The sequence below is a fragment of the Silurus aristotelis genome (genome assembly GCF_946808225.1).
Source record: "Silurus aristotelis genome assembly, chromosome: 29".
In the NCBI taxonomy this organism is placed as follows: domain Eukaryota; kingdom Metazoa; phylum Chordata; class Actinopteri; order Siluriformes; family Siluridae; genus Silurus; species Silurus aristotelis.
The window spans coordinates 2,794,723-2,822,535 of NC_139602.1; the positions used below are offsets into that span (position 1 = coordinate 2,794,723).

General features: G+C 34.9%; 3 protein-coding genes across 4 annotated transcripts in view; all 3 read right to left on the reverse strand.

Moving 5' to 3' along the window:
- LOC310722481 (uncharacterized protein) overlaps positions 1–27,813 on the reverse strand; it is a 211,760-nt gene that overhangs the window by 85,107 nt on the left and 98,840 nt on the right. The window contains exons 16-18 of the mRNA XM_083534929.1: positions 20,209–20,514; positions 18,860–19,168; positions 18,632–18,745 (exon numbers count right to left, since the gene is read on the reverse strand). Of these exons, the coding sequence (XP_083391055.1) occupies positions 18,632–18,745; positions 18,860–19,168; positions 20,209–20,514 (729 nt within the window). The remainder of the gene's footprint in view (positions 1–18,631; positions 18,746–18,859; positions 19,169–20,208; positions 20,515–27,813) is intronic.
- LOC310722563 (uncharacterized protein) lies at positions 83–5,559 on the reverse strand. Of its 2 annotated transcripts, none has more exons than XM_083535138.1 (7): positions 4,808–4,944; positions 2,423–2,728; positions 2,043–2,342; positions 1,651–1,884; positions 1,432–1,590; positions 1,206–1,276; positions 83–528 (listed from the first exon to the last, which is right to left on the reverse strand). In XM_083535138.1, exons 1-7 carry the CDS (start codon positions 4,854–4,856, stop codon positions 463–465), a joined length of 1,185 nt encoding a protein of 394 aa, XP_083391264.1. In that variant the 5' UTR covers positions 4,857–4,944; the 3' UTR covers positions 83–462. The 2 variants fall into 2 exon arrangements, with proteins under 2 accessions (XP_083391264.1, XP_083391263.1); XM_083535137.1 differs by lacking the exon at positions 4,808–4,944 and adding exons at positions 5,293–5,334; positions 5,466–5,559 and having other exon boundaries at positions 441–528; positions 1,432–1,884.
- LOC310722932 (junctional adhesion molecule-like) lies at positions 7,640–13,320 on the reverse strand. Its single transcript, XM_083535756.1, has 8 exons — positions 13,216–13,320; positions 10,914–11,216; positions 9,798–10,097; positions 9,512–9,680; positions 9,330–9,427; positions 9,170–9,241; positions 8,818–8,885; positions 7,640–8,428 (listed from the first exon to the last, which is right to left on the reverse strand). Exons 1-8 carry the CDS (start codon positions 13,259–13,261, stop codon positions 8,315–8,317), a joined length of 1,170 nt encoding a protein of 389 aa, XP_083391882.1. The 5' UTR covers positions 13,262–13,320; the 3' UTR covers positions 7,640–8,314.

Below are 27,813 nucleotides of genomic sequence, written 5' to 3' on the forward strand. Positions count from 1 at the left end.
TATTTGGGAATCAACTGTGATGTAGTAATAATTTATGTTTATTACATTTTGATTACATTTAAAACATTGCGAATACAATTGAAAAACAATTTTTTTATTTATTTTATAAATTGCAGAACAGCTGTTTAACAAGGAAAATTCATAAACAAGAACTTTTATACCAGTCTTCTTACACAAAAGAGCATGATGGAAACAATATATCTTACCTGGATATACAAATGTAACACATAAGATATTAAATGTCACATACACTTAAATGTAATTAGCAAGATTATCACAATAGTGCATCCTGTGCATGATGTGCAATGAATAGAGTGAATGCAGTGCAATGGCCATAACTAACATAAAGAAGTAAATGTAACACACATCCTGGGCTTGTATTTAATATTACGTTTCCTTTTTAGTGATGATGTATGATGAACATGATGATCAGCATGATGAACCTGTACTGCTCCAGCTGTGTTAATGTGGGTCAGTAGGGTCACAAGTATAATTGACTGTATTGAATAAAGTGTCTCCAGTTACAAGCTGAAAAAAAGACAGAACATAAATATTATACTCACATTATATATATACATATTACATATATATTGTATGCCTTTTACCACAACGAGATTGTTAAAAAAAAAAGCTTTTAGATACAGTAACAATAATATCTGAATCTGATTTTATATCATGTGTTACTGTTACTGTTCTGAAGCAGAAAATACTTTCAACAACAACATTTAATTATAAAGGAAAGATTCAGAAATAAGCATTTTTACTTTTTCAGGTTTGACTTTTTACACATTTTGTTTCCTGTTTAATAAATAATATTACTAGCTGCTTGCTGTCATTGGTAATTACACAGATACTAGTTTTAAAATTGAAAAAATATCTAGTAAATTTCTTAAAAAACATAATCTTGTATACCATGCGTTAAAAAAATTTAGTGTCCAAAAGGAGTTTTTCACTACTGATCTGCTGCACAAAATGCGTGATGATTAAAACGATTAAAATCAGTATATATGATGACGTCGTAATTATAGTTACCATTACAATCATTGGTGTTATAAATGTCATATGTCTAATGTTAGCTAAGGCAAACATATATGGTTGGATTTTATTTCATATTAATGAAGTCAAAACATTTTCTATTTGCCATAAAACAAAAAATTAATAAAGAGCATATTTTAGAGTTTATGTAGACGAGCATGTAGACTAACCTGATCCTCCTGCTTTCCCTTAAAAAAATCCAGACGATTTGCCGTAATCATGTACGCTCCAGATCTTGCTCCTAAAGGAAATTATACATTTAGTGAGACATCAGAATTTTTGAATTGAATGATAAGACAGGAGTAGCAAAAAAGCTAAAAAAAAAAAATGTATATTGTGTAAAACAAAATATGTGTATTGTTGAATTAATATTAAACTCTGTTTGTGTGTGTGTACCTCTGCATCTCCAACAAATAAATGCCACTAAAACGAACATCAGCAGCAGTAAAACCACAAGAAGAGGGAGGATGCTGTAATTTTGGTGTTTATCTTGTTCCATTGGTGTTGAGGATGATGCAGGTGAAGGTTTTTTTGGTGCTCCTTGTGGTTTTTGAACTTGTGTTGATAAAGATGGTGCAAGTGGAGGGTTTCTTGGTGTTTCTTGTGGTTTTTGACCTTGTGTTGATGAGGATGATGCAGGTGGAGGGTTTGTTGGTACTTCTTGTTTTGTTTGACCTTGTGTTGATGAGGATGATGCAGGTGGAGGGTTTGATGGTGCTTCTTGTTTTTTTTGACCTTGTGTTGATGAGGCAGATGTAAACGATGCAGAAGAGTTCGTTAATTTACTCTGAGGCTGCTTGATTGGAGGTGTTTTGTCTGTTTCCATTGGTTGTGTTGTTTCTTTTCTTTCTGCAAGACAGAATTGCAAAACTTATTAAACAAATGATTCTTTTTTATCATTATTAGTAATACGACATGTCACTGGAGTATTATGTTTTGTTATCATCCCTAGAAATTTCTCACATAAAACTGCAGAAAAGCATGCTTATTAATGAAATTTTTTTTACCTTTAACATAAAGTCTGAATTTCTTTTTATCACCCTGTACAGAACATGTGTAGATTCCCTGGTCCTCTTCAGTCAGGTCTGATATGAGTAGAGAGAGGTTTCCTAGAGGGGTTTTACTGACCAGTTTCATCCTCTTTCTGTGATATCTAGTCTGTTCATGATAAATTTCCTGATAATTAAACTCCCATATTACAGTCTTCGGGTCGTCCTGTAGGTCAGTGCAGAAGCAGGGCAGAACAACAGACTCTCCTATGATTCCAGTCACCTCCTCTACTACTGTCTTCTTTACTAGCTCACAGCCTGTAAACAGAACATTTACAGGTATGAATTCTTATGCTTAATGCTTATAAATCACATTTATAAGTATTTCAATGGTTTACCTTTAACATTAAGCCAGAAATCTTTATATCCTTTCTCAGTGCTGCACCTGTAGTCTCCACCATCTTCTTCTTTCAAGTCAGATATGAGTAGTGACATATTAGCAGCAGAAATGTTATTAAACAGCTGAAGTCTGCCACGATAGCGTTCCTCATTTAACACTTCAGTCAGACGTCCTGTCCTGTAAGACTTCCAGGTGAATCTCTGAGGTTTGGCGTGCAGGTCAGAGCAAGAGCAGGGTAACAGCACTGAACCACGTTCATGTCCTGTGATTTCTAACCAATTATTTCCACCAGAGAGAGCACAGCCTACGGAAACAAATATACAAGCATTTCACAGACTACTAAACACAATACACAGTATATTTCAACAAGTTAAGAAACTATTTATGCCTCAGTACATTTTTTATCTCTTTTTCTCAGCCATCTTCCTAACTACTATTTTGTGATCCTGTATGTATTCTTTCTTTTAAATGCCAAACTTAGTACTTACAAAATACTTACACAGATTTCTCAATAGTGTGATTGATCAATTTTAGATTTATTGATCACAAAATATCTCTTCACTCAGTACAGCATTTAATCTCACATCCATAATGTAGTTAAACTGTCCAGCACTTCGCCTCAAAACAACTCATTCTACCAGAACACTAGCAAAAAAACATCTCTCATATACCTGGAAGATATTAGAAATACACCCTGGATTGTACAATTGCAGGAAATTTCCTGCAAACAGTCAATTGCAGGAAATACACACACCCACCCAGACAGACACACCAACATACACATTGACACCCACAATCTATATTTTGACCAAATGACAGGACGTGGGAGAAACCCAGAGGAAACACATGTGGACAACCACAGTAAAATTACATAGATGGGGACCCAATAACTGAATTAAAGCAGGGAAACTGAAGCCATCATCCACAGTTCTTTGGTTTAAAACATGTATTGTGTAGTTTTAAAAAATGAGCTGCAGATACTTAGGGGCAATGACAACTGATAAGACAGTTCACTTCTAATAGACATAGGTGTGAGTTTTTAAAATGAAAAAAACAATTATGATAAATTCACGTTACTACAACCCTAATTCCAAAAAAGTTGGGACACTGTGTAAAATGTAAATGAAAACAGAATTCAATGATTTACACATCTCATACATTCATATTGTATTTACAATAAAACATAGCAAATGGTTAAACTGAGACTATAAACCATTTTACTGAAAGGTGATTCTGAATTTAATGGCTGCAACAGGTCTCAAATAAGGTGAAACAGGGCCATGTTTACCACGTTGCTTAGCATTATGGCATCTGTCCATATACATTTGGGATATTGTGGAAGAGGAATGTTGTCCCATATGTGTATGATACAGTATTCTAGCTGCTTAACAGTTCAACAATAACAGTGGGTGTCTTTCCTTGTATTTTTGATGGCCCAAACATTTCCTTCCTTCCATGTCCTGCTCATTCTAGAGGCCAACAGCTTGACCACCCAACTCTTGTTCCAGCAACCTGACCAGAAAAATCCCATCTCAGCTAAACAAATTGGTCAAAAATTGGACAGAAAAACAACCCTTGTCTTGTGATTGATCATTTTCCTCACATCTTAATTGTTTACAGCTGTTTTTGTCATTTTTATTAATTAACCACCCCTTTGTATTGTTTGTACTTTGCAAAATAATACAGTCAGTTTGCTGCATATCATTTTTGTTCCATCTTTCTCTATTCTGTGTTCTCAGTTTGGTTTCATGTTCTTGTTTTGCCCAGTTTGTGTTGTTTTCTGATCATCGACCCTTTGCTTGTTTCATGTTTATGAATTCGGTTTATGATTTAGGTTGTTCTACTTGTTTATTTAAGAAATAATTGTTATCTTTCCTGTGCTTGCATCCACCTCATTTAGTATTAAATGTAAATAACTTTTCTATTAGACTTTATATGAGGTTTTAAAGATAGATTCAATTACACAGAGATTGTGAAAGATGTAATTCAGTAAATGTATAAAAACATACACTGTAAGTATTATGGGGATGTAAAATTATTTAAATCTGAATCATTAGAATACCTCGCTTCATCAGTTTATTATTAATAATAATAATTCCCTTGTTAATATAGATTGATGTTGGCGGACAATTTATCTTTATTTATTGACAACTAAAATCCTTTGTATATTTTAATCAAAAGTATTCATGTCTGCTGTTAATGTAGAATAGTAGCATTCATTAAAATAATAAACGTTTGACAGTGTTTGGGTGGTTGTTCAGGAACAGGGCTGAAATACGGACTACTGTGAACCCAATCGGGACAGACAGCACATTAACTAAACACAAAGCAACTAAGAATTGTCTAATATTCTCTCTCCTGAAATTAAAATAACGTCACTTACCTGCAGCCATGTGAAACACGAGAGAAAAAAGACACAAGCACTTCATCATTACTGATTCTTCTGCACACCAGGTCCTCCGAATGAAACACTCACCATCTGTCGCACTGCCCGAGTTTCATTTCAAAACCTCAATCATCGCTGCATCATTTCCTACTTCTGAAGATCTCTTTCCTTAATTTCTGGGTTTATTTACATTTACATGCATTTATGGTGGTTTTTTTTTTTTATATCAAATCATCAAATCATAGTATGTTCATTATTATCTATCTTAGGCAACATTTTCTCAATGTTTATATGAAGCATTTTTTAGACTGTATCTGGAAAAACAAATTAATATATTAAAAACATTATTATTGCTATATTAATAATAATATGATAATGTTTCACACAGATATGTTATCAAATATTAAGAAAGATAAAGCAATTGTGAAACATTTGCAAGTTTCTGCTGCTATTAGAACACAAATAAAGACGAATTCCCTCACCAGCTTGTACTGTATTCTTCTTCCCATGTCTGACTTTTCTTACTATAGAAACAATAACATATTTAAAAATAAGCATGTTGATAAAAATGTCCATCCCAATTTAAAGCTGCTGTTATAATTAATAAATCAATAAATAAGTAATAAATAAAATTCAACAACGCTTATATATTTACCAGTTTGGAAAAAAGAAATAATCTGAATCATTGGCAGTGTAAATTTTGTAAAATGATGGAGAGGTTTGTGACCTTCTAGTGATCCGGATGACAGCTCTCAGGATGAAAATAGTTGTGGGATTGAAGTGTAGGAAGGTTTTGTAGGCTGATGCTGCTGAGTGAGTTTGCAGGCCGGCATCTGGTAAAGAAAGAGGAAACACATGGGCTGATAGTTTTTTGTACTTAAAGTCTGGATCAGAGCTCGTCTCATCCTTGTGTATATCCAGGTGAGTGAAAACGAATCCTGGAAGACAAAGCTGAAACAGAAATCCATTTAACACTCACATGGTGCCCAGCTACTATAATCAGAAGGAAGAAATTATGTTTCATGTGTGCCCATGTCTGCCCTTGTAAATCATGTGATGCTTTTGTGGTTTTGAAGAAGCATGCTATTCAGAAAAGTTAGTTGCAGTAAAGGGAGGAATCTGAATCTGTCAAGAGAACCAATCAGAATTTCACAGCTATCTTAGACATTTACACTACAAACAAGTGTGTTTCCCTTAACTTACAGAAAATAATGCAAATAATTTTACCATGTGTGAGTTGTAAAGCACTAACATTGCTATTATTAATTAGTTTAATAACTAATGAAAATATAACTCTACCTTGTAAATGCTGTTTGTTCATTTAGTTGTTCTTTCTCGTGTGTATAGCGCTATGGCTATATAGTGACATCTTGTGCCATAAAGATGGTACTACAGCTGGTCTACAGCTAATTCCCATTATAAAGCTAAACCTACATCCAAAGTTCTGTAAATCTTCATCTGAGCTCAGAGCTGAACTTGGGAACCTGGAACTGTGAAGTACCAACAATCATTTCAAGTACCTTCATGTATAGATAATATACAGTATACACGTTCACAAAAGCTGTACAGTTTGTCCTGTACATGTAGATTTAAGCCATTCGTTCTGAATATCATATATTCAGGATATAAGTTTTAATATGTTAAAACTAAACGTCCAAGTGTATCTTACTACACCAGAAAAACAGGCCATTAGCAAGGCAGGAAGAGATAAAAAAAAAAACAGCTTTGTGAATTTAGCTTTTAACAGTTTACTTAGCCAAGAAAAGGGTAGTTATTTAACCAGTGACGATAGAATGTGATGCTTTAATATTTAGGATTGTAGAAACTACACCGGTAATAAAATTGATTTGTACATAATTTATTTGAATTCCTTATAGCTCGTCTTTAAAGTATCTCACGGATTCTGCAATGTTTTCTTTTAACCAGCAGATACTGATTAGTAGCATTTAGTCTAGTATTTAGACAGATCGTGGCTTTTTTCCGCTGTGGAACACCATTACACACAGATTGTAATAAATCCACTAACAGGTCTCTAAATACTTTGCATGTTTGTAAGAAGGACGGAAATCACTTCTCTTTTGTTTCTCTTTACTGAGAAGCATGGCTGGTATCTCAGATAAAGCTTCTTACACAAAACATGATGGAAAAGCTTTCTAAAAAAAATATTTCTGAGCCAATCTGAGCACAGAAACGGGTTGGTGTTAAATAATCACAGCACTGGAGGAGAGATAAATTGGAATATGGGAATGTGTGGAAAAAAGGAATCCTATCATCATCTCTAATGTTACGTGTCAACCATGGAGGCTTTTTACTAGCTAGTTTGCTATCAAAAATAACAATTATTTTTTATTAATCAAGCATTTCCAAACAACAAAACAACATTTATAAAACATGAATGAAGTATAAAAATCACAGCCTACAAAGAAATAAAGAAGAAATAATAATAACAATAAAAAAAGGATGTGGGTGTGGATAATCTTTCATTATTTTGAGATTAAACACATTTCTGTTGTTAAAATATTGCTGGAAATATTGTGCCATGTTCAATATCATTACTGATTTCCAAATGATGTGAGGTTCCTTGTGGTAAACAAAAACAATCCTGCAAAAAAATCTCTTTAAATCCCTAAGAGCTAAAAGCATCAACTGATGCTCTTTTTAATCATACACTTTAATTCAAGAATCATAAAATTACCATTTAAAAATTCTCTTTGATTCCAGATGTAATGACAAGGCCATTTTCATTATAGTTTTCAAGAAAAGCTGGACATCATGAGGAAAGGTCAGTCAAAAGAGTTTAAAACTATTGTTTAGCTTTTTAAGGTTTTCGTTGGGGGTGACGAGGATGGACAAGATAAGAAATACGTTTATTAGAGGGTCAGCGCATGTAGGACGTTTTGGAGACAAGGTGAGGGAGGTGAGATTGAGATGGCTTGGACATGTGCAGAGGAGGGACATGGGGTATATCAGTAGGAGAATGCTGAGGATGGAGCCACCAGGAAGGAGGAAAAGAGGCAGACCAAGGAGGAGGTTTATGGATGTGGTGAGGGAAGACATGCAGGTAGTTGGTGTGAAAGAGGCAGATGTAGAGGACAGGGGGGTATGGAGATGGATGATCCGCTGTGGCGCCCCCTAATGGGAGCAGCCGAAAGAAAAAGAAGAAGTTTATCTTTTTCAAGCTTTTTTGCTTTCCTTAAAATCTGCACAAAAACACCACATTTGCATTCCTTTTAAATCAACAGGAAAACTGCACAGACAAATTGCACAAAAAAAAGCAAGGAAAAACCTGGAAAACCATTTTATAAGGTTTATATTGACGCTTGTGCTGAAGAAGATGTGTCTGGGTGATGCAGCTGTGGCTGCAGTGAAAGGAGACTTGCTGATTTATGTTAATTGGGTTTCTTGCTTTAGTAATGGCATTTATTCTCACTGCATAAGATACCTGTCTGTGATGCAGCACACTGTTCTACTGCTATTCTAATTATTTTTCTTATTAACTGTGGATTAGTTTTTTATAATGCTGGCGTATTCAGTTTCTTCTCCATCGTGGATCTGGACCCGTGCTGCTCCAGCTGTGTTTATGTGGCTTACAGTAGCGTAAGTAACATCAGGAACAGTCTGAGAAAAGAAAGAACATGAAAATTATACTTATAAAACAATATAAAGTCTGTGTCTTTTACTATTGACACTAAGATGCGATTAAAATCCTATAAAAACGACACAAATCTCCAAATTTGACTTTACACCAGGTGTTTTTTTCGATGGAAGCAGCAGAAGATATTTTCCTATAACACTCTGTTCACTGGAAGCATGTGTGGTACATGTGTGTTACCTGCAGTGTATCACAAACACAACAAAAGCTCTAAACAAATCTGTTCACTCTGATAATTGTAGAAGCCTTGCAGAATTAAATGAAGATGAAATTGTAATACAGTAAAACTCTAAGACTTAAAAATGCCCCATGATGATGAAAATGCAGCTGAACCCAAGCTTGCATGTTCACTAACCTGGTCCTCCTGATTTCCTTTATGATCTGGACGTCCTTCAGTAATCACGTTCTCTCTACTTCTTCCTGCTAAAGAGAAAACACTCAGAAAACACACCTCTTGTAGGAGCAACAGAATTTCACTATGTGAAGTAATCAGGTAAAGTGTTGAAGCTGCTGTTCTGCTTCAACTCACATACATTTAACACTTCATTTTGCATTTTCCTGTATTACTAAATTAATTACTAACTAACCTGCACTGATTTGATTAACAAAAAAAGGACACACAATAACCTCCTAAATCAAATTGTGTGTGTGTGTGTGTGTGTGTGTGTGTGTGTGTGTGTGTGTGTGTGTGTGTGTGTGTTTTGTACCTTTGCGTCTCCAACAAATAAATGCCACTACAACAGGTATCACCAACAGTAAAACTGCCACAATTCCGAAAACTGTAATAAAACAAAACAAAAATATGTTATAAATGTAATAATACTAATGTGTTTTTTTTTATTGCTGTTGAGAACTTTTGGTGCCTACAGGGAGGCTGCTGTTTATCATGTTCTGGTGTGGTTATGGATGATGCAGGTGGAGAAGTTGTTGTTTTACTCTGAGGTAAAACAGAGTACTGAAAAGAACTTCCAACCGAAAAGAATGACAAAATCTTATAATAGAGATACGTTTTTTTTAAATTTGTGATTAAAAATGAAAATTATGTCAACTAAAGGAAAACTAAGTGTTTGTGTTGAGTGTTTGTTCTTTTTCTGTATTTTTTACTTTTTGTTGTTGAGGATGATGAAGGTGGTGAGGTTGTTGTTTTACTCTCAGGCTGTACTGATGGAGGTGTTTCGTCTGTTTTTCTCGATTGTGTTGAAGTTTCTCTTCTTCCTACTGAACAGCATGACAAAACGTATTAAAACTAATAATTATTTCTTTTATCACTGTTAGTAATATGACACATGACACAGGAGTAAAACATGCTCACAGTCATTAATGACAAAAATGTACCTTTAACAGACAGACTCAGATCTCTGTGATCAGCCTGTGCAGAACATCTGTAGGTTCCCTGGTCCTCTTCAGTTAGGTCTGATATGAGTAGAGAGAGGTTTCCTGGAGAGTTTTTACTGACCAGTTTCACTCTGTTACTGTGATGTCCAGTCTGTTTAGAGTAAATTTCTATATTATTAAACTTCCATGTTACCCTCTTCGGGTCGTTCTGTAGGTCAGGGCAGACGCAGGGCAGAACTACAGACTCTCCTATGAACCCAGTCACCTCCTCTACCCCTGTCTTCTTCACCAGCTCACAGCCTGTAAACAGAACATTTACAGGTAATAATAGAAATACTGCAATTATTAATATTCCCTTTTGTAAATCACAACATTTTCTGCTACAAACCAGAAGAGATTTTTAAATGATGTGACAATCAGCTGTTTAAATTCTCTACATGAATCCAATATCAGGACTCTGATACCCAACACTGAACTTATACTGGGTTCTTTATATTTAAATAACTGCTGAATCTACAATAATCTTTAATATCAGTTTCTACAGGTATTAATAATAATAATCCCATATAAGATACTTCACCTTACAAAAAAACAATATATTAGGTAATATAAAAAGTGTTTGTCATTCACATCATCATATAAATAAATATAAGACATTATTTAATTAACATCTTCATAGGGCTACATGACATCTACATAAAGCCTTCATAACAACTGACACAAAGCTAAATAAACATTTATACATGTACTTCCTAAAGTGTCAGGTGATGTACAGACTGTGTTTCTTGTCTGTTATAATGAAGGGATTATACAGGACTCATGGAGCTCTATAAACACTACAGTGTTACCAAAACAAATTATAGATTAGAAATCTGTTACATCCAATCTGATAGCAGTCCACAGTTTCAGGTCAGTCTGATTTTCATAATCAGTATTTATTGTTATTTATAATTTGATATTGATGTGTTACAATATGACTCCTAAATTAAATTCCCCTTTAGTTATGATAAATTGAGTAAAAATGTTATTACATTTGTAACTATAATTCATTTGAAGGATCATCAAGTCTGCTTTCACAATAAATATCAACTTTTATTATGTATTTAAATGTTTTACCTTTAACATAAAGCTTGATGTCTCTGTGTTTGTTCTCTGTGCTGCACCTGTAGTCTCCCTGATCTTCTTCTCTCAGGTCAGATATGAGTAGTGACAGATTAGCAGGAGAAATGTTATTAAACAGCTGATATCTGCCACGGTAGTGTTCATCATTTAACACTTCAGTCAGAGGTCCTGTTCTGAAGGTCTCCCAGGTGAGTTTCTGAGGTTTGGAGTGCAGGTCAGAGCAGGAGCAGGGTAACAGCACTGAACCACCTTTGAGTTGTGTGATTTCTCTGTTATATTGACCAGAAAGAGCACAGCCTACCGAAACAAACACACAAAATATCACAATCTACTGAATACAATATGCAGTACAATATTATAAAATGTTTTTAAATACAAGATACAAAGAAATTGGAAAAAAAAAGAAAAATTTCAGTACATTTAAATCTCAGATCTCGTTTCTCAGCCCAGTTTCTACAGTAACTACTGTGTGTGTTACACTTTCCTATGCTCATGTGTGTATTTTTTCTTTTAAATCCCAGAGTGAAATGTACACATAGGCAGCTCTGGTTAGACACCATGTTACAACTCCATGTGAAGATAAAGAGCTTGATATGTTCGTTTTAATCTCTATTTCTTTTTCTTTACATCACAGAAGCGCTTATTCACAGCACAAACACACTGCATACTTTTACTCACTTCCACAAACTTAACCTTCTATTTCTACTCCTCGACTTCACGTTTATCTTTGCTAGTGCCCCCTACTGTTAGATCGCTAGAACAACATGCCTTCTTGAGCATTAATAACAGCAGATAAATCAGATTTTTTGTGTTACGGATTCGCACTAACATCGCTTTAAATCAGGTTTTATACTCTACATTAAACCCATCATTAATTGAGAACAAATATAATAAATAAACTACAATAAAACCACACACACACACACACACACACACACACACACACACACACACACACACACACACACACACACACACACACACAAACTTTTGCCACGCCTGTTCACTAACTGTCATGTTGCTTGCTCAATTAAATGTACCATTTTTGTTTTATTTAATTTATGTTTATTTATATTTCTTCTTTTAAAAATCAATAATAAAATTTGAATACAGTATTAAAACATGCAAGAATCCAGAGGTTATAAACTGTAACTTATGCATGACGTAGGAAGTGAAGATGGTGGTCAGTGATATAGAGGCAGCAGAAAGAGGTGTGAAATTCACACTCATCTATTGACAGCTATGACCAGAATAAAGAACTGATGCACTAGTTACAGGAAAAAACTTTTCTATTAGATTTCTATTAGATTAGATTTTAAAGATACATTTAATAAGACAAAGATTGTGAAGGATATAATTCAGTAGATGTGTAAAAACATACACTATATTTATTATAGGGATGTAAAATAATCTCACTGTAGAATCCTTCTTATTTACTGATCTACCACCTCCCTGGAGATGATGTATGTGGGTGGTGCCGCTGTGGCTGCAGTGAAATGAGACTTGTTGAATTGTGTTCAATGGGGTAATGCTTTAGTAATGGCATTTATTCTCACTTCATGAGAAACCTGTCCACTCTGTTATATTTCATTTCAGAATAATATTAATGGTTCCAATAGCCGCAGCGTCATAATGATGGAATTAAGAGGTGAATTGACACAAATAGGACATTAATAGAGGCCTAGGTGTAAAATTCACATCCAACCACGGTTACAACGTACTATTTGGTTTTAAACTTGTACTAATTGGATTTGCAAACAGTATGTAAACATGTTTACAGTTTAAAGTGATACACAGTTCAGTCCACACAGACTGCTGGTATGAGTTTTAAAAATCTGAACACGGTGTTGATAAATGCATCTAAGTATCTGTAAAAAAAAAATCCTATCAATAAGTTGTGATAAAGGAAGTGAAGATGTTTGTCAGGGACAGAGAGGCAGCAGAAAGAGGTGTGAAATTCATATGCATCTATTTACAGCTAAAACCAGAATAAGGAACTGACAGAGTAGTTACAGGAAAATAACTTTTCTATGAGATTTTACAATTTAGGCAATTTAACTAGAAGTAAACAGCTATTAATATTATAACACTGTAGTAAGTAAAGTTGTTCTCCACTCTAAATGAGAAACATTTGACAGTGTTTGTGTGGTTGTTCAGGAACAGGGCTGAACTACAGCCTACTGTAAACCCAATCTGTACAGAAAGCACATGAACTAAACACAAAGCAGCTGAACTAAGAACTGTATAATATTCTCTCTTCTTTCTGTAATAGAAAATAGAAAATAACTTCACTCACCTGCAGCCACGTGAAACACAACAGACAAAAGATACAAGCACTTCATCGTTACTGATTCTCCTGCACACACACACCGACCCCTCAGACTGAAGCTCACACACACTCTGTCACACTGCCTGAGTGTCTCTCATCTATATACTTTGGTTTCAGGAACTTATATGTCTGTTATTTCTCATATAGGTCATGTGACAATCTTAAAGAAAAAAATGGCCTTCTCTGAGATGAGCAGCACTTAAAAGCTCTTTATAAATAAAGATTATGAATCATTATAAAATTAAAAATCATTTTTAGAGTATAATTGCAGTTACTAACAATTTATTAGAGTATTAAACTCATTTTACACTGAGTTAAAAAACTATATTTGTTGAAGATTCACAACTATGCAGCCATGATAACAGACTGTCTCTGATCATTGGCAGTTTCTCTTTGGAGATCATCAAAAACACCAGTTTTCTTAGCATTCACCTAGAGGAGAACCTCATCTGGTCCTTATTATTATTATCAACCCCTCTCCTCTCTCTCTCTCTCTCTCTCTCTCTCTCTCTCTCTCTCTCTCTCTCTCGCTCTCTCTTGGTGGGGTTAAACATGCTCCTAAGGTTCCAGTGACCACTGTTCCTGCCCCTCTCCTTAGATCTGCCCACTTCTTCCTGGCCTACCTCTGGATGGTGTTCTCTGCGATTGGAGGCCACTCTGTGCAGCAGGGGATGCTTTCTCATCAACACCCTTTATTGAATTGAATTATTAAGCTTGCTAGTCAGTTTCAGTCAGGAATGTTGAGAATGGTAGCATGATGATGATGGCAGTTATAACAATAATCCCTCTTCTCCTTGTGCTAGAGTCCTTTAAGGCTCCTCTTTACAAACAAGATAGCTGACTGTAATAAGTGTCTCTGAAAACTGCCTTTCTCATGGTTTTCACTTACACAACAAGTAAAAGAACAACATACTCTGGTAATAAACTGTTTCTAAAATCTTTGTGATTTTGTTGTATGGTCTCAGCATGCTCTATCACACAGGAAGGAAGTTTTAGCAGTTAAATTAATATTATAAATACACATGCTTACACTGCAGTACTGAAGTCAGGGCTGAATGGGGTCTAATGGAATAATGGTTACTTCCTCCTTCTTACAGCTTTAGTTAACTAATATTGTGTAATGCACAGGGCATATTATGTAATACTCCACACTCAACAAGATCACTGCCATACATGTCTTAGAATATGTTTGGTTTAGTTGGTTCCATGTATTTTTATTAACACTGAGTTCACTTTCTCAGAACTGTTGTCTTCTCTATTAACATGCAGCTCAGTGCAGCAGTTAACCTCACAACCAAAGATTAGCAGATTAGCTTCATGCTCATTCATTCATTCATTCATTCATCTTCAGTAAACACTTCATCCTGCCCAGGGTCACAGTGGTCATTTGTGTTAACAAACTGTATATACGAGTTTCACCTTTTGTATTGAATTACTAAAATAAATAAACTTTTTAATAATATTCTAATTTGTTGAGAGGCACCTGTATGTCCATATCCAGCTATAAAAACATTTTATCTGGCTTCATACTGTATAGTATGCAAAAATATTTATTATCCCAATGGATGGGTGAGTGTGTTACTGTAAATAAATTCCTGAACAAATGACTAGAATAGAATTTTAATTAAACTATTCATTATAGAGCCATTGCTAAGTGGCTACATGTTGTGTCATAAAGCTGCACGACAGCTGGTCTACAGATAAAAGCTTTCTTTAATAGATTTCTTTACATAAAGTAAAATTACTTTTTTCCCTTTTTTTTTTCCATCGCACATCCAAACTCGGTAGGAATTTGGGGTATAGACGCAAAGCTGTTTTGTGAAGTTTTGTTAAAAATCCTCTACAAATAACATTCAGGTTAATGAAATCAAACAATTTCTAAGTAATGTTTATATTTTATTTCTCCAATAAGAACTAAAAAACAACAACAACAACAACAACAACAACGAAAAACAACTAACATGGACACATCAGGGATAACTGTAGAGGTGTGTACAGAAAATCGGTGGAGCAGCTATTGAAGAAATTCAGTTAGTGATGCCCTCTGTTGGTCTGACAGGGGATTTTTTTCTGTGTTTGATTGAAAGTGGGCGCAAAATGACTGGGGGCTCTGCACGAGATTATGTTTTTTTTTCTTTTTTTTTACGCTTTATATAAAAAACTTTATATACGAGTTTCAACTTTTGTATTACTTCCCGTGGGCTCACCACCTGCAGGAGGGACCGTAAGGGACGGTGCTGTGAGGATTGGGCAGCAGTCGAAGGCGGGGGCCTGCTTAGACTGCTGCCCCCGCGACCCGAATTACGGATAAGCGGGAGAAAATGAATGAATGAATGAACTTTTGTATTAAATTACTAAAATAAATCAACTTTTTAATTATAATCGAATTAATTGAGATGCACCTGTATGTCCATATCCAGCTAGAAAAATGACATTTTGCCAGGCATTATAATGTATAAACTTTCTTTCGGCTTCTCCCGTTAGGGGTCGCCATAGCGGATCCTCCGCATGTTTGATTTGGCACATGTTTTTATGCTGGATGCCCTTCCTAACGCAACCCTCCCCAATTTATCCGGGCTTGGGACCGGCACTGAAAGAGGCTGGGGTCGGTTCCCTGACCGGGGATCGAACCCGGGCCGCAGCGATGAGAGCGCCGAATCCTAACCACTAGACCACCAGGGAACCGGTATTATAATGTATAGTAGGCAAAAATGTTTATTATTCCAAAGAATGGGTGTGTTACAGTAAAAAAATTACTAAACAAATTACTAAAAGTCCTGAGTGATTTAGTATGTGTGTCTCAGTGAATAATTTATAATAACATTATAATCTTAAACTTACTAAAGTTTAAAAGCATTTTTAAAAAAATGAGAAAAACATTATCAAAACAACATTATTTTACAGTGTAGCCTAGCTTGAAGAAATGCAGTTAGTGCTGCCCTCAGCTGGTCTGACAGGATACTTTTTTCTATGGTGGATTGAAAGTGAACAGCTGCCTAGAGTGCAAAATGACTGGTTGTGACCATCGTGCGCTACTACACCCATATATATGAAGCAAAATTATTTCTGCCAGTTAACCAAAAAATAGTACAGATCGATCAAAATAGCGAAATAAAATATTAGTTCATATTGAACTAATATTTTATTTATAATATTTACAAATATTGAACTGGTTAGAATATTGTCACTAATTGTGACTACTTAAACACTTTTCTGCATCATGATGTGATTATATCACCATAACGCATTAATTATGCATGGCACACTCAGATACTGTACATATTAGCCTGGTATTTATGCAACTGTTGAAGTACTATTTCTAAAAAAAATAAAAAATAAAATTGACATGTCCATCATGTAGAGGCTTCAATATCTGCATGAAAAGCAACTGCAATAAATCTGAGGCACTGAGGGTAAGTGTGAATATTCCAGTGCCTGTAGCAGCTGCACAGAGGAGCTTAACAAAGATCAAGCTGATTAAAACCTACTTGAAAGCTCAGTATGGCAGCTAAACACATATCAAACTAAAATGCACTAAACATTTCATACACACATCAAAATCAACTGATTCTGTTAGAACACAAGCAAAGGTTTTCCCTCTCCCTCTCTCTCTCTCTCGCTCAGCAGAAATACCTTATTATTCAGAACACAATGACTGTAATAAACACTAATATCTACTCCAGTACATCAAAAATATGCATTTCATTATGTTTAAATCACATAATAAAACCATGTTAATTCTAAGAATGTCACTAAAAGAATATATACTTATTACACATACTGTACATAGACACACATGCATGTAAGATATCAAACAATCACACTTAAGCAATGGAGGCAAAAAGTTTAACATTAACATTTATATTTCAGGCATTTGGCAGATTATTTTATCCAAAGTGTGATAGAGAAGTGCTGTGAAGTCTCTCAAAAACACATCCTCATGCTAGTTTACTAAAACAGGGACTAAACAATACAGAACAATAAACTCAGCTAATATAAGTAACAGTAACACAATGATCTGGAAACTCTGTCTCTTAAACCCAATCAAATCACATCCATGCATGTGTGTTAATGTGATTTTTAACAGCAATATAAAAAAATCATTATAGTAAATCCTGTACTTGATCATGGTGTGTATTTAATACACATTTTCAGCATTATTCTATAATATGTGAAAACGTGTCTATATTTACTGTAGATTAGTTTGTTATAATGGTGCCATATTCAGTTCTTTATCTCCAGTGTTGATCTGGACCCGTGCTGCTCCGGCTGTGTGTTAATGTGTTATTCAATACAGAAAGTGTTAAGATCAGATACAGTCTGTGGAAAAACAGAACAAAATAATGATTAATATAACACACAATCAGTGACTGTAACTGTTAGTGTTGATGACACAAACCTCTAAATCTGAATCATGTCTTTACACCATGTGTTTTCTGATAGAAGCAGCAGAAGATCATTTCCTATAAATCACTGTTTAATGAAAGCATGTGTGCTTCATGTGTGTTACCTGCAGTGTATCACAAACACAACAGAAGATCTAAAAATAGAAACAAATCTGTTAGAACTGTTATTGTACGTGTGCCAACCTGATCCTCCTGCTTTCCCTCACAGTCCTGATGTCCTCCAGGAACCATGTTCTCTCCACATCTTCCTCCTAAAGAGAAAAGATCTCAGAAATCACACCTCTAGTGGTTTGTAAGTGGTTTCTCCAGTAAGATGTGGAGGCCTGCAGTGCAGTTTAAACTCACATACAATAACAGAGTGAAACAATACAAAACTAATATCCATGTTTAAAGATTTTTACTGGTTATAAGTGAATCTGAACCCGAAAGGAGAATTTCAACAAAATGATAAACAAAACTTTTAGTTTTCTTTCAGCATAAATTGACAGATGTGGTGAAGATCATGTAAACTCATGTACATGTAAATTCATCACTTCATCTCCAAATCTTTCATTCTGAATTGTGGTGCCAACATTTTCGGTTTAATAAAATAAAAAAGGGTTTAATTTGTGTCCTAAACTAATAAATAAAAACTACACTAAGTGTGAGCAACAGTAAAACCACAGGAAGGAAGAAAACTGTGTAATTAAACATCCAGAATGTGAGTCAATCATAAAATAATGTGTGTAATATTGTGTTTTTTGAAAAATGACAAAACCTGTTTAAGTTTCATATTAGTTGACCCGTGTCTCATTATGTTCATGAAATTGGCTTGAGAAACCTTTGAAACACTATGCTTATGCACTATGCACAAAAATGTTTAATAAACACATAATATAATGTAAATCTTATAACAGAGATTAGTTTTTTATTTGTGATTAAAAATTGAAATTATGTCAGAGGGAAACTGAGTGTTTGTTCTTTTTCTGTATTTTTACCTTGTGTTGTTGAGGATGATGAAGGTGGTGAGGTTGTTGTGTTACTCTGAGGTTGTTCTGATGGAGGTGTTTTGTCTGTTTTTCTCGATTGTGTTGAAGTTTCTCTTCTTTCTACTGAAAAGAATCACAAAAATTAATGAAACTAATAACTGTTTGTATCACTGTTAGTAATATGACACATGACACTGGAGTAAAACATGCTCACAGTCATTAATGACAAAAATGTACCTTTAACAGACAGACTCAGATCTCTGTGATCAGCCTGTGCAGAACATCTGTAGGTTCCCTGATCCTCTTCAGTCAGGTCTGATATGAGTAGAGAGAGGTTTCCTGGAGAGTTTTTACTGACCAGTTTCACTCTGTTACTGTGATGTCCAGTCTGTTTAGGGTAAATTTCCTGAAAGTTGTTTTTATTAAACTTCCATGTTACCCTCTTCGGGTCGTTCTGTAGGTCAGTGCAGACGCAGGGCAGAACTACAGACTCTCCTATGAACCCAGTCACCTCCTCTACCCCTGTCTTCTTCACCAGCTCACAGCCTGTAAACAGAACATTTACAGGTAATAATAGAAATACTGCAATTATTAATATTCCCTGCTGTTTAAATTCTCTACATGAAGGATTCTGATACCAACACTGAACTTATACTAGGTTCTTTATATTTAAATAACTGCTAAATATACAATAATATTTCACATCAGTTTGTACAGTTAGTAATAATAATAATAATCCCATATAAGATGTACAGACTGTGTTTCTCAGTGTGAATGTTAAGTTATAACACCTCGTCTAGTGACAGATTTCTGTAGACATTAAATGGTGTTATGACGTTTTCCAGGTTGACTTTCTTTAGATCATTATGGGGTTATACAATTCTGATGTATCAGATGTTTACATAAACTTTAACTTTTATAGATTTACATTCAAATTCACATATTGATACCAAAATAAATCATAGATTAGACTGAGAAATCTCTCATATCCAATCGGATAGCAGTCCACAGTTTCAGGTCAGTAAGCAGAGCAATTGGGCAAAGGCAAAAATAAAGTCCAATAAAGAGTCCAGGGTCAAAACACAGGCAAACAATCCAAAAACCAGCAAACAGAACTATGAAGGGCAGAGCAGAAACATAAACAAAAAAAAAAATAAGAATAAACAGTCCAAAGTTCAAAACCAGATCAGAGCACATCAGAACAAGGGTCAGGGTCAGGAGCAGAATTTAGAGCCGGCAAGGTGGCAAGAATAATTGCAAAGAAGCCGGTAAAATAATCTGGCCCTGAGTTAAATTTTTGTGTGTCCTTAAATACCGGAAGGCACGGGAAAAAAAGAAAAAATAAAGCAAGATGGCTGCCGACCCGGAAGTGCAAGCTGTGTGCCCGAAAGTTCCTGACAGTTTCAGTCTGATTTTCATAATCAGTATTTATTGTAAATTATAACTTGATATTGTGTTACAATATGACTCCTAAATTAAATTCCACTTTAGTTATGATAAATTGAGTAAATATTTTATTACATATGTACCACCAAGTCTGTTTTCACAACAAATATCAACTTTAACTCTGTATTTAAATGTTTTACCTTTTACATTAAGCCTGATGTCTTTGTATTCCTGTAATCCTGTGCTGCACCTGTAGTATCCCTGATCTTCTTCTCTCAGGTCAGATATGAATAGTGACAGATTAGCAGGAGAAATGTTATTAAACAGCTGATATCTGCCACGGTAGTGTTCATCATTTAACACTTCAGTCAGAGGTCCTGTTCTGAAGGTCTCCCAGGTGAATTTCTGAGGTTTGTAGTGCAGGTCAGAGCAGGAGCAGGGTAACAGCACTGAACCACCTTTGTGTTGCGTGATTTCTGTGTTATTTTTAACAGAAAGAGCACAGCCTACAGAAACAAACACAAAACATCACAATCTACTAAATACAATATGCAGTACAATATTATAAAATGTTTTTTTAAAGACGAGATACAAAAAAAGAAGAAAAAAAAAAGAAAAACAATTTCTGCACATTTAAATCTCAGATATTGTTTCTCAGCCCAGTTCCTACAGTATCTACTGTGTGTGTTACACTTTCCTGTAGCCAAAATAAATTCCAGGTGTGTGTAGTTTTATAGGTTTGTTTTAATCTCTATTTTTTTTCTTTACATCACAGAAGTGCTTATTCACAGCACAAACACACTGCATACTTTTACTCACTTCCAAAAACTTAACCTTCTGTTTCTACTCCTCGATTGCAAATTTCTTTTGCTAGAGCCCCCTAATGTTAGATCACTACAACAACTTTTATATTAGATTTTTAAGATAAATTTAATAAGACAGAGATTGTGAAAGATATAATTCAGTAAATGTGTAAAAACCTACACTATATGTATTATACAGATGTAAAATAATATCACTGGAATCCTACTTATTCACTGATCTACCACCTCCCTGGAGATGATGTATGTGGGTGGTGCAGCTGTAGTTGTTGATTTGTGTTCAATGGGGTAATGCTTTATTAATTAATGGCATTTATTCTCGCTGCATGAGAAACCTGTCCGCTCCGTTATATTTCATTTCAGAATAATATTAACGGTTCCAATAGCCGTGGTGTCATAATGATGGTATTAAGAGGTGAATTGACTCAAATAGGACACTAATAGAAGCCGAGGTGTAAAATTCACATCCAACCACGGTTACAACGTACTATTTGGTTTTAAAATCGTACTAATTGAATTTGGAAACAGTGTGTAAATATGTAAATAAAGGAAGTGAAAATGGTGATCAGTGAGAGAGAAAGGGAGCAGAAAGAGATGTGAAATTCATCTATTTACAGCTAAGAATAAAGAAGTGACAGACTAGTTACAGGAAAATTACTTTTCTGTTAGACTTTACATGAGATATTGAAGATACATTTAATAAGAAAGAGATTCCAAAAGATATAATTCAGTAAATGTGTAAAAACATACATTTTACACTGAAGTTAAACAGGAAGAAAAAAATCCACATGATCAAAGCTGAACAGGTCTCAAAAAGGACTTTATAACACAAGGCATAATAAGTAGATTTACCTAGAGTATAAAGATTACTGCTCTTCTTTGGGCAATTTAACTAGAAGTGCACAGCTATTAATATTATATATATAACTGTAGTAACTGTAACTGTAACTGTAGTAAGTAAAGTTGATGTTAAAAAAACTTTAAATGAGAAATATTTGACAGTGTTTGGTTTGGGTGTTTGAGAACAGGGCTGACCTACGGGCCTACTGCAAACCCAATCTGGACAGAAAGTACATGAACTACACACAAAGCAGCTGAACTAAAAACTGTATAATATTCTCTCTCCTTTCTGTAATAGAAAATAAGTTCACTCACCTGCAGCCATTTGAAACACAACAGACAAAAGATACAAGGACTTCATCATTACTGTTTCTCCTGCACACACACTAATCCCTCAGACTGAAGCTCACACACACTCTGTCACACTGCCTGAGTGTCTCTCTTCTATATACTGTTGTTTCAGGAAATTTCGTCTATGTTATTTCACATAGATCATGTGACAATCTTGGAAAAAATATTGCCTTCCCTGAGATGAGAAGCACTTAAATTATAAATGAAAAGCATGAATCATTATAAAATAAAAATCTATTATGAGGTTTAATTGCAATTACACATTTAGAGTATCAAACTCTTTTTACATTCTTTTATTCTAGAGCCATGACTATGTGGCGACATCTTGTGCCATAAAGCTGCTACTACAGCTGGTCTACATACAATTGCGCAAAACAAATCTAAACTTACATCTAAATGTGACAATCTCTATTGTTACAAATAATCCATAAAATTCATTTTGCTGCCAAGCCACCAACATGTCTCTTTTCATTGGCAGTTCCTCTGTGGAGATAATAAAAAACACCAGATATCTTGGTGTTCACCTAGAGGAGTCTCTAATAGTCTCTTATCTTTTAGTCAGTATCCTTAGCTCTAATGTTGTGGAACAAAAACAAGCAACTTCTGACAAGTTTAGTTTGCTAGCTCCATAAAGCATTCAACAATAATAAGTCCAGACTAGTTTTTCTGATTTTTAAAAAAAGATTTTCTAATGGAATAATAGTTACTTCCTCTTTCTTACAGCTTTGGTTAACTAATATTGTGTAATGCACGGTGGGATATAATGCAATACTCCACACTCAACAAAAACACTGTCATACATCTCTTAGAATAATTTTTGGTTTAGTTGGTTCAATTTATTTGATCAACACTGAGTTCACTTTTCAGAATTGTCTTCTCTACTAATATGCAGCTCAGTGCAGCAGTTAACCTCACAACCAAAGATAAGCAGATTAGCTCCATGCGCATTTATTTTTTGCAGCACAAACTGAATATATCACAAGGATTTCTAAAATAAATAACAAAACAAGCTGAATAATATATTCAGAATCAAAAACTAAAGTGGATTCTGCATCATAAAAGCTGTTGAGTTGAGCCTTAAAAATGTTCCTTTCACAGCTTGAATATGGAAACTATCAACAATGTACAACAGAACACCGGGTTAGCTTCTAGCTTCTAGATTCTTCGAGGCATGGAGTTTCTGGAGGTGTTGCTATCGCAGTAGATACGACCTTCGAACCAGAAAGACACAACTTACATTTGACTAAAAAGTTTTTGTCTTTATACTCAACTAAAGTGAAATAATAAGCATATTTCCACTTTGAGAAACTCGTCTTGCTCTCGCCTCGAATCGCCATTACTGCCGCACAGACATGAAAAAAACGGAGACACGCCCACAGTGCGTCTTCTTTGTGTTTACAGTGGTTTATCCTACAATCCTACAATGCGTCGCTGCTGTAAACAGGTTAGACTGTAGTCTACACTTCAGCCGGAATTAATTCATTAAAAAAAGTAACGGGTAACGCACCATACGGTAACGGTAACGGAGATACATTATTTAAAAAGTAATGCGTTACAGTAACGCGTTACTGCCCAACATTGGTCAGTTGTTTGAAAAAATATTTTAAATGCTGAACCAAGAACTTCTACAGTGCCTTTTAAAAGCTGATCAACATTTCAGTCCACTCAGAGTGGTGTTGTGCTAAACTGTGTGAGCTATGACAAAATATTAACTCTGTACTGTTCAAAAAACAAACCTGCAACAATCAATAGCAACTATTATGAACATTTTTACAAAAGCTAAAGTAGAAACACATTAAGTCCAGTCAGATTCAACAATCGTTCTTCTTTTATTTTTAATCACAAGTCACAAACAAGAACTTCGGAATCAGTAAGATGGTAACAGCCTTCTGGAATGTTCATTTCTGAACCTGATATCAAAAAAAGTTACACATAAGATATAAATGGCACATACATTTAAAATGTCATTTAAAAGATTATTAATCAGCAATGTTTAAAGATTACAGTAAATGCAGAATATTACCCTTAGCTAACATAAAAGAAATGTAAAACACACATGCAAATGGCCTGAAACTATTTAATACTACACATGATCAAAGATCACATTGAAATCATTTCTGTGAATTTTGTGCCTCCCATAACAATGATTTTTTTAAATGCTATATTATATATGAGAACGTGTGTGCATTTACTGTGGATATATTTGTCAAAATGGTGGCATAATCAGTTTTATCTACACTGACGACCTGAACCTCTGCTGCTCCAGCTGTTTTAATGTGGGCCAGTAGAGTAGCAAGTGTAACTGACAGTAGTAAATGAAGCATCTTCAGACAAAATCTGAGAAAAGACAGAACAAGAAAATTATACATATAATCACACTTATTCACTATAAGCTTATTCCAGACTCCAAAAGGCAAGCAAAAAGCTTTTATGTGCCAAGATTTTCCAAATCTGAAACCTTCCACTATGGGTTGCTCTGAAAGTAGTAGCAGAACTGAATGGACATGAAAGTTTAAAACAGTAGGACTCAAAGACTTGCCCCATGCCCTATAATGATAAAACATGCAGCTAAATTCAAGCCTGCATGTGCACTAACCTGATCCTTCTGATTTTCTTTATAATATGGACATCCTCCAGTAATCACTTTCTCTCCACATTTTCCTCCTAAAGAGAAAACACTTAGAAATCACACCTCTAGTAGGAACTACAGAATTTCACTATGTGAAGTAATCAGGTAAAGTGTGGAGGCTGCTGTTCTGCTTCAACTCACATACATTAACACTAAGTGTTGCAAACAGACATATTTTACACTTCATTTTGCAGTGAAAATATCTTGTGTATTACATGCATGTAAACATGATTTATTTATACATGACTAACCTGCACTGATCTGATTCCCAAAAGGACACACAAAAACCTCTAAAATCACATTTTTTGTGTGTGTTTTGTACCTTTGCGTCTCCAACAAATAAATGCCACTACACCGGGTATCACCAACATTAAAACTGCTACAATGCCAAAAACTGAAGTAAAACACATTTAATAGGTTATGAATGTAATAATACAGATTTGTTTTTTTTTTTCATTGCTATTGAAAGGTTTTGGCACCTAGAAGGAGGCTGCTGGGCTGGTTACCTTGTTCTGGCATTTTTAAGAATGATGCAGGTTGAGACTTTGTTGTTTTACTCTGAGGATGTTCTGAGGGAGGTGTTGTGTCAGTTTTCTTCCACTGTGTCAAAGTTTCTCTTCTTCCTACTGAACAGAATGACAACGTATTAAAACTGATGATTGTTTTTATCACTGTTAGTAATATGACACATGACACTGGAGAAAAGTAATCACTCAGTCATTCATAAAAAAAATGTACCTTTAACAGACAGTCTCAGATCTCTGTGATCATCCTGTGCAGAACATCTGTAGTCTCCCTGGTCCTCTTCAGTCAGGTCTGATATGAGTAGAGAGAGGTTTCCTGGAGAGTTTTTACTGACCAGATTCACTCTGTTACTGTGATGTCCAGTCTGTTTAGAGTAAATTTCCTGAGAGTGATTTTTTTTATTAAACGTCCATGTTACCCTCTTCGGGTCGTTCTGTAGGTCAGTGCAGACGCAGGGCAGCACTACAGACTCTCCTATGAACCCAGTCACCTTCTCTACCCCTGTCTTATTCACCAGCTCACAGCCTGTAAACAGAACATTTACAGGTAATAATAGAAATACTGCAATTATTAATATTCCCTGTTTGTAAATCACAACATTTTCTGCTACAAACCAGAAGAGATTTTTAAATGATGTGACAATCAGCTGTTTAAATTCTCTACATGAATCCAATATCAGGACTCTGATACCCAACACTGAACTTATACTGGGTTCTTAATATTTAAATAACTGCTGAATCTACAATAATCTTTAACATCAGTTTGAACAGTTAGTAATAATAATAATAATAATAATAATAATAATAATAATAATAATAATAATAATCCCATATAAGCTACATCACCTTGCATAAAACAATAAATTAATTATTATGATAAGTGTTTTTGGCATATGCTTAATCAAATAAATAAAAGTAAGACTTTATTTAAGGAACATCTTCATAGAGCTACAAAACAACTTTATAAACCCTTCATAACAACTGACATGAAGCTAAAAAAGACGTATATAAAGACATTTACTTTCAAAAGTGTCAGCTGATGTACAGACTGTGTTTCTCAGTGTGAATGTTAAGTTATAACACCTCGTCTAGTGACAGATTTCTGTGGACATTAAATGGTGTTATGACGTTTTCCAGGTCAACTTTCTTTAGATCATTATGTAAAGTGTGTTATGTAGATTTTCTCTGACTGTAAATTACAGTGAGTTTGGGGTTTAATGTTTCATGTCACATTAACATATAATTCTGATGTATCAGATATTTACATAAACTTTAACTATAGATTTACATTCAAATTCACAAAACAATGTGATAGTGACATCGACTGAAGCCTTTATTAATGTTTATGTACAAACCCGATTCCAAAAAAGTTGGGATACTGTACAAATTGTGAATAAAAAGAGAATGCAATTTTTAAAACACAACACATTTTTTAAAAAGTTGGGACAAGGCCATGTTTACCACTGTGTGGCATCCAATCTTCTTTTTATAACAGTCTGCAAACGTCTGGGGACTGAGGAGACAAGTTGATCAAGTTAAGGAATAGGAATGTTGTCCCATTCTGGTCTAATACAGGCTTCTAGTTGCTCAACTGTCGTAGGTCTTCTTTGTTGCATCTTCCTCTTTATGATGCGCCAAATGTTTTCTATGGGTGAAAGACATGGACTGCAGGCTGGTCATTTCAGTACCCGGATCCTTCTTCTACACAGCCATGATGTTGTAATTGATGCAGTATGTGGTCTGGCATTGTCATGTTGGAAAATGTAAGGTCTTCCCTGAAAGAGACGACGTTTGGATGGGAGCATATGTTGTTCTAGAACTTGGATATACCTTTCAGCATTGATGGTGCCTTTCCAGATGTGTAAGCTGCCCATGCCAAACGCACTCATGCAATGCCATACCAACAGAGATGCAGGCTTCTGAACTGAGTGCTGATAACAACTTGGGTTATCCTTGTCCTCTTTAGTCCGGATGACATGGCGTCCCAGTTTTCCAAAAAGAACTTCAAATTTTGAGTTGTCGACCACAGAACAGTTTTCCACTTTGCCAAAGTCCATTTTAAATGAGCCTTGGCCCAGAGAAAACGCCTGCGCTTTTGGATCATGTTTAGATATGGCTTCTTTTTTGACCAACAGAGTTTTAGCTGGCAACGGTGAATGGCGTGGTGGATTGTGTTCACTGACAAAGTTTTCTGGAAGTATTCCTGAGCCCGATTTGTAAATTATTGCAATTCTTTTTTATTTACAATTTGTCAATCATCCCAACTTTTTGGAAATCAGGTTTGTAGGTTTATGTCTGTTATAATGAAGGGGATTATACAGATGTCATGGAGCTCTATAAACACTACAGTGTTACCAAAATAAATCATAGATTAGACTGAGAAATCTGTCACATCCAATCTGATAGCAGTCCACAGTTTCAGGTCAGTCTGATTTTCATAATCAGTATTTATTTTCATTTATAACTTGATATTGATGTGTCACAATATGACTCCTAAATTAAATTACCCTTTAGTTATGATACATGGAGTAAATATTTTATTACATTTGTAACTTCAATTTAAGAGTCATCAAGTCTGCTTTCACAAAAGTTTTACCTTTAACATAAAGCTTGATGTCTCTGTGTTCCTTCTCAGTGCTA

Coding starts and splice junctions, on each gene's coding strand:
- LOC310722563 (XM_083535137.1), bottom strand. CDS start 5,496: ATGATTCAGATTATTTCTTTTTTCCAAACTG. Junction 2,343..2,422: donor TTTCTGGCTTAATGTTAAAG/GTAAACCATTGA, acceptor TTCTGTTTACAG/GCTGTGAGCTAGTAAAGAAG. Junction 1,885..2,042: donor ATTCAGACTTTATGTTAAAG/GTAAAAAAAATT, acceptor TCTGTCTTGCAG/AAAGAAAAGAAACAACACAA.
- LOC310722932 (XM_083535756.1), bottom strand. CDS start 13,261: ATGAAGTGCTTGTATCTTTTGTCTGTTGTGTTTCACGTGGCTGCAG. Junction 11,217..13,215: donor TGTGTTTCACGTGGCTGCAG/GTGAGTGAAGTT, acceptor TTGTTTCGGTAG/GCTGTGCTCTTTCTGGTCAA. Junction 9,428..9,511: donor AAACACTTAGTTTTCCTTTA/GTTGACATAATT, acceptor TTCGGTTGGAAG/TTCTTTTCAGTACTCTGTTT.